We start from the raw sequence: 7,588 nt of genomic DNA on the forward strand, positions 1-7,588 counted from the left end.
ACTTCTGAAATACAACAAAGGTCAACAAGCTAGGTGCCTAAGTAGCAATTTTTGTAATACAACAAATGACGTCCTTACAGCCCACACGTGTGTGATTTAGGTGGACAAGTTATGCAGTAAAAACCATACATGACAAGCTACGCAGTCAACACCACCCGTCAGCAGCTAGATCAGCTGCATGCTCTTAGCTGAGCAAAAGACACTGTTCTAGACCTGTTCAACCATAAGCCCCAGGCATCACAATCTTATTACAGTTCTCACCTGCTCAGATCTCGCTAAAGTAGAAGGGGGCAAAGTGAGGTCTAGCAGATATCTTCTGAATTTACCATACCAGGCAGCGCCCCAAATGGGCAATACGGTTACATGAATCCATATAGCACAGAGACTAAACTAAACTACGAGCTACTACGTATGCACAAGTACTGCACATACCGGCTAATGCAAACACTGTTTTAGAGAGCAACTAAAATCTATAGATAGCAATGGAAGCATCCTGATAGTACAGAACTATCAGGGTTCTGGGTTCATTCCATGACCACAATGGTTTAGCCATCAAGCTTCCAAGGAGTGATATGTCTGACTAGCTGGGATAGGCGAGGGTCTCATCCTCCTCCATTTTACATGCCGTTGAACTGCCAAGAAATAAATTTTCTAGTGAGATTTGCGTCCTTATGTCAATGAGTATAGATATAACCAAATTATGTAAAGCTAAAGAACAAGTAACTGGAATAAAACCAACGGGAATGGCATACATATTGATTCAGCGAACTTAACACAAGGAAGCGCATATTACCGATGATCCAGGTTGCCCATTAAGTACAACCTCTTTCTTTCCTGACTGCGAACCTTTTGATGTGTCACCCTAGGGAAAACAAGGAGTAGTTTAGATAGTGAATCATCGAAACACAATAAGTACTATAAGGCAATGATAAATACCTCCATCTTTATGAACATCACGGGTCATCAACGACAAATCATCATTATTCATGAAAGAAGAGTAAAAAAACTAATCAGCACACAATTATTTCCTGTAAAATGTAAGTAGCAGTAGTTCTAACCGAAAAGAGCAGTTTGCATAACAATACTACTAGAAAAAAAACAAGACATGCCCTGTGTTTGGCCTATATATATTTCATAACAATTAACATCATGTTATTTTGCTAAATATATCTTATCAAACAATTGGCATACAATTTATGCAGTTCTAACACAGTTATATTCAGTCCAACAAGAATGCAACATATTTTTTGTTCACCAATGTATAGATGGTAATTTTTGGTAAATTCAACTGCTACAATTTTCGCTAACCAGGCAATTTCACATGTTATTTTGCTAAATATATCTTATCAAACAATTGGCATACAATTTATGCAGTTCTAACACAGTTATATTCAGTCCAACAAGAATGCAACATATTTTTTGTTCATCAATGTATAGATGGTAATTTTTGGTAAATTCAACTGCTACAATTTTCGCTAACCAGGCAATTTCACAACAAGTATTCTCCATATTCTTTCACTACCAAAATTAGGATAGTTTTAATCGAATTAGTTATTGTTTCACTGTCAATACGTACACAGAAAATTTAACCCTAGAGATGCATACTTCAGTTGTTACCAATAGATTACAGGTTTGGCCCGTAAAAATAGAGGGTCCAACAGGGTCAAACCCTTACGACCCTAGGGTCGAACCGCTCCTCCTCAACTCGATGCCGCCGGCCGCATCGTCTCGCAGCAGCAACTCAAGCTGAGAAATTGATGCCGGCTCGCCGAAAAAAAGGGCACCGCCACGAAAATCTGGGCGCATGTCGCCGGTAGTGCCCACCGGAAGCCGCTCTGAAGTGGTCTGTAGCCACAATCCACGATGAATATTCACTTTTTCTTATGTACCCTCGATAGCTGGAGGTGGCGCTCACCGGTGAAATCCCAACTCTGCATCGTCCGCTCAAGCTTAGCAGTGGCCGCCATCCTGTATGTCTTCATCTTCAGCGTGCCGCTCCTTTCCTTGGACACTTGGCAGCGCTGGGCAATCCCCACTACAGGGAGGAATTCAGTCTACGAGAATCAAATCAGCCAATTCATAGTTTCAGAACTATGTTTCATAGGATTTTGGATAAGGGATTCACAGAAATTTAGAGAGAGGAGAGAGAGAAGCAGATTGGGGAAGAGACGAGAGATCTGTATCGAAAAGCAGAGAACAAGAAGCACAGCACCAGCCTTTTTTAGACAGAACAGAAGACAGCAGAGCATCATTGTGTGTCGAGGATCTTTCAATCAGCTTCTTTACGATGACTAGGTAGGTCTGTATTCTGTAACAGTGCAGCTCAGCAGGCCATAATACGACAACGTGCTGCTAGCTGCCTAGGGGCAAACCTTGAACCTAAAGGGTAGCCCTTTACCCTACCAGGAGAGGATCGGTGCGAACCTTGGACCTGCACTACGGGCAAACCGAATCGGACCGCCTGCATCGTGATACTTCAGACTCCTAGCCCTTTATTGGTAAAGAGAAGTTTACAGAAGAATTCTACGAAAAAACAAGTTTTGTGTTCGATCCATATATTCCTATGCTATATAGCTCATTCTCATCACACTATCAGCAAGCGATTTATGTAGTTCTGGCCACACACTAATATTCAGTTCAGCAAGAATGCAACATACTTTCTTCATCTTTTTATTTTGGCATATTCGGTAAACCTAATAACTTTTTTGAACATTAAGTCAGCAGACTTATAGCACAGTGAAGGCAAATCTCTTTTTGCAGTCTTTGCTAACTAGGCCATTTGACAGCCAGGACTATCCAGATCCTTCCAGTCGCAAAATTAAGGCAGTTTCAATCGATTTAGGGTGTAAAGATTCATATTTTGAATTTAAATTCTAGGATGTATAATATCCACAAATCTTCCATACTACCCTGATGTTGACAACTCCATCAAGCATTCATCGACACAGTGAGTAGCGAATCAATAAACCCATGTGAGTGGTACCCCAACTAAAGTCAAGGCCTTGATTGGCACAGTCAGACCATGACACCAGCAGCATCCTACAGCAAGAATCAAACGCTACTCAACAGCCTTATCTTGCCTGTCTGCCCATCATCCTACTCGATAAGTAATGCAGACAAACATCCATAGTAGAGAGCCCCGATTGGCAAAATTCAAGAAATCCTGAAGACCAAACCTTTCTGCCATCTCACATGTGTAACGCAAACATTCTGTGCAAAATTAGCTCGCCTGTAGCATCAGGACTAAGAGGGGGAAGGGGGTAACCTCCCGGTAGAGTGTTGAAGGAGAAAAGGGGAATACCTCCCGGTAGAGCTTTAGGTAGAGCTTGAGGGGCTCGACGTAGTCCTCGAAGCCGAGCGTGCCCATGGACCAGATGAGGTCGTCCCCGTTGATGGTCTTGCGCTTCTCCTTCATGCACTTGTCGCTGGCTCTGCGGTGAGGGATCGCACACGATTAGTTCGCCGTACGAAGCAACTTCGCATCTGGGCAAGTTGGGCGGAACAGACTAGAGAGAGAGAGAGAGAGAGAGAGAGAGAGAGAGAGAGAGAGAGAGAGAGAGAGTAGAAAGACTGACTCGCTGGTGATGAAGCTGATGAACTCGGAGACGCACTCCTGGATGGACTCCTTGGCGTCCTTTGCGATCTTGCCGTTCTCCGGCACGCCGCGCCGCATGATGCGGCCGATGTTGGCGATCGGCAGGAACCGCTCCTGCTCCTTGGCCCCGCCGCCGCTCTCGGGCGTGTCGACCGACTCCGACATCGCGCAGGCCTGCAGCTGGACATGGGTGGCGCCGTGGCCCGTGGGAGGGAGCGCCGGCGGTGAGGTGACGAACGGGGAAAGGTCTGCGTGTGTGTTTGTGGGAGAGAAGCAGCAGTCAGCAGAGGTTACCTTTTCTGTGTGGAGATGGACGGAGATGGCGGAGGTTATCAGCGCCGTTGGTTGGGCGCGCCACCGGCCGCCGGATCTGGAGGTGCGTTGCAGGGGCGGAGGGGATGGTGTGGGCGGCTGTTGTGTTGAGCGCGAGGAACCGAGGGGGAGTTGGGATCGAGAGTCGTCCGATCTAATAACAATAACCCCTTCTTAACCGTGCGATTTTTGGTTCTAACAATATTTGGTACTACTAGTTATGATTGATCTTTCCTACTCAGATTGAGTTTGTTGGTTGTTTACGAGATATGTGATTTTGAAAGAAAGTACTGTATGTGAAATGACGGTGTGAGGACATTGCAAGTTAGTTTTGAAAAAAATAGAAGTTGTAGGTGGGATATCTCAACTTTGTCAAAATATGGACGGATGGAGTATTACCTTTTTTTTTTTTTTTTGAGAGAGAGTATTACCTTTTTCTAAGCCGCTCGTTGCATCACCTGTGCATCCTTCGGGCCGGGCCGGGAAAAACCCGACACGCAAAAACTAGGCCTACACCTAGACTGGCCAAAACAACGCCAAAGCCCGTTGGGCCGCAGGCTGGGTCGCTTCCCTAATTCACATTTTTGGCCTACCCATACCCAGCCCAGCTCAGCCATTGGGCCAACATTTCTCGTCCCATGCCTGAGGATTTCTGGTCGGGCTTTTAGGGCTACTCCGTGTTTTATGTCACCTTTAGATATTCTTTTGAATGTAAATATCTGCATGTTGATATATAAGGAAACCAGTACAACGAAGCATCAAAATGAAAATTATAAATGCAACCACCGTATGTGTTCCTAGAACCAGTCTCTAGAGGTTGGGAAATAGGAGTGAATTATTAGATCTTTAGGAGAATATATTTTTATTAGTTAAAACGTTCAAGGCCCTCGGAAGAACATGTCCTCGGCTCTTTGCAAACTTAACTTGCACAATGGGACAAAAAAAAGTCAATGCAATTTTATTAAATGTTTGTTTTGTGAACTTTGACATACACAAGAGTATATTTGTAGAATGTTTTTGTGGGGCCCCGGACTTACCAGTCCAGAACTCCTGTTATGCATACAATTTCACGATCCCAAGATCATTCCATCGTGAATACATAACCGAACTGATACCAGATTACATCATCCATTACAGTACCGAAATAACATTAATACGGAAGTCTTACATCATAGGCCATCGAGGCCGAAGTTCAACAAACGAGCAGCGGAATTTATTTGACTTCAAACAGCGGTGGAACCCACGTCGGGCCTTTACCCTACGGGCGGCTGGTCGGGAGAGCGACCTAGTTCGCGTCTTCGGCGTCGTACTCCTCTTCTTCGTAGTACTCCTCTTCAAAGTCTGGCCAAGTAAATAGCCGGGACAACAATGCCAATGAGTACGTTTGAATGTACTCGCAAACCACCTTAGAGAGAAGTAAAGGATATGCAATATGGCAGTAGCAAGGAGCGAGGCACTAAACTAGGGCGACAAGGAGCGAGAGGTGGTTACTCTCGAGAGTATAACATCTTCATATCGTTGTTGAAAAACTTTTCTGTAAACCATTTTATTTGCAGACTAATAGGTAAGGGTGACCCAATTTCTTTTTCCGGGCCATCTTATATGGCCATCAAAACCTTTCCAACTTCCACCGTACCTCTCAGGTACATTTCAACCAATCCCCATTGACATCATTTTCCCGAAACAATTTTTGAGAAAAACACTTTTATAGATCAAAACTCCTTCAATGCCAAGCAGCTTCCATTCCCACGTCCATAACCGCGGACACGGCTATTCGAATAGTTTTACACTCTGCAGAGGTTGTACACTTTCCCCACAAGATCCGAATACTTATCGTGTGGGCATCATCCCTGCATAATAACATATGCCACGACAAGTACCCGATCGTAGTTTTTCGCCTGCTCGCCTTAGCCTAGGACATGCCGCCTAGAGTTGTACCTCCCAACACCAGAGTCCGAGGGGTCGTTTTCCCAGGAGTAGCAAATTCCCCGACCAGCTCGACCCTCCGGAATGCCGCGACCAACTGCGGGGCATTATTCAATGGGAGCTCATAGGTTGTACCCCTGCCATCTGTCCGAGACGGAAAGGCGTTCCCAGTTCGTCGGGAAGGCCACGGTCGATAGGTGTCCATGCTCGGACTACCCCTTACATTTGCAGGACCCAAACTAAGGCGGGACAAACTACTACACTACGCCCCGTCCCACTAAAGGGTAATGTGGTTGTACTGGCTAGGTCCGGTTAGGTACTTAGTCACCAAAGCTTTTCGAAAACAAATTTTCATCTCCATTTGCCTCCAGCAATTTCTTTTATAAACCATTTTGTCTTTCATAAAACCACACTTGGGCAGGGCTACCCTGTTCCAAGGTTTTTCCGAAAAATATCTTTGCTAGAAAACAATTTTCACAAATATTTTTCCAGGGCTCCCACCTATAGTCCAATTCTTCTTCGAAAAATGGCGACAAGGACGACAAGGTGATAAGCACCATATCACTAATAGAGGTGTGATCAGTAGGTACCAATGAGGGCTGCACCCTAAGGGTGGATTAATAAAACTCCGGGTGGCGTTAACCACCGACATAATAAATAAAAGATATGCACTTTAGAAAACCTGCAATAATGCAAGAGCAAGATATATAGGATCAGAGATGCATCAAGAGGTGGCTTGCCTTGATCAGCAAAGTGCCCCTGGTCTTCCTCTTCAGTTCCTCCAAAGTCTCCTCCTCCTTCGTTTCCGGCGGTGTTCGAATCTAGCGTCGCAAAAAAAAGAAAACAACAAGCCATACCAAATCAACAAACAACACCAGAATACTTCACACAAAAATTTGGGAAAATTACAGTATGTAAAGGATTACTAATGCAAGCTACTGAAAGTGGTTTCATCCATTTATGATTTTTAAAACAAAAGATATGATTTTTGCAATTCCAGAATTGACTTAGGAACCATTTAAATGGTCTAAATCTTTCTGTAAGTCATAAAAATGCATGCAACATACCTACTGAAAGCTAATAACATGTAGAACACACATGCACAAGAATCACTTTGAAATAAACTTTTAATTAATTTAGACAATTTAAATGGGACAGAAACCAGAGCATACAAACAGCAAGTCACACCAGTATCAGAGCATCATCAATCAATACCAAACATACCCCTGGATAGGTGAGACTAAATGTGAACTAACCCCACTGGTTTGACATTTTTCTGATTTGTAAAAGATTTTATAAAAATCAAATACTGAAAAGACATACTGTTTTAGTAATTAAATCCTTGGAATTAAAATATAACTCTTAAAAATATTTCCTTTGGCACAAAATTACCCTATAGGTATATCTACCAGTAGCACTTGGGTTTGATTAAAAAACATTATTAATTTTCAAACTAAAAATCATATACTGGCCCTCTGGACAGATCTTCTTTTCTAAACCAAATCAAATTCAGGAAGCTCCTGCATGAGAGGCTAGTGCCAAAATAAAGCTACTTAAATACACTTCACAACCAAATTAACCTCATGCAAAAAGGCTTCATAAATATCACACAATAAATAAACTTCACAATCAGATACTTTTTAGGTTTTCATTTAACAGTTCATTTTTACAGCACTAATTCACATGCATGCATTTATTTACGGTAGGGAATTCATTTGTGAGCATTTAGAACTTTGAATCAATAAATTTGGTTAC

General features: G+C 43.2%; 1 protein-coding gene across 1 annotated transcript; it reads right to left on the bottom strand.

The window, feature by feature from the left end:
* Positions 1-200: 200 nt before the first annotated feature.
* Positions 201-4,004, bottom strand: LOC124649483 (nuclear transcription factor Y subunit B-4-like). The gene is made up of 6 exons (XM_047189106.1): positions 3,890-4,004; positions 3,576-3,775; positions 3,302-3,431; positions 937-942; positions 794-862; positions 201-632 (listed from the first exon to the last, which is right to left on the bottom strand). The coding sequence occupies exons 2-6, from the start codon at positions 3,758-3,760 to the stop codon at positions 618-620; spliced, it is 405 nt and encodes a 134-aa protein (XP_047045062.1). The 5' UTR covers positions 3,761-3,775; positions 3,890-4,004; the 3' UTR covers positions 201-617.
* Positions 4,005-7,588: the final 3,584 nt, after the last annotated feature.

The sequence above is a fragment of the Lolium rigidum genome, chromosome 4, assembly GCF_022539505.1.
Source record: "Lolium rigidum isolate FL_2022 chromosome 4, APGP_CSIRO_Lrig_0.1, whole genome shotgun sequence".
In the NCBI taxonomy this organism is placed as follows: Eukaryota; Viridiplantae; Streptophyta; class Magnoliopsida; order Poales; family Poaceae; genus Lolium; species Lolium rigidum.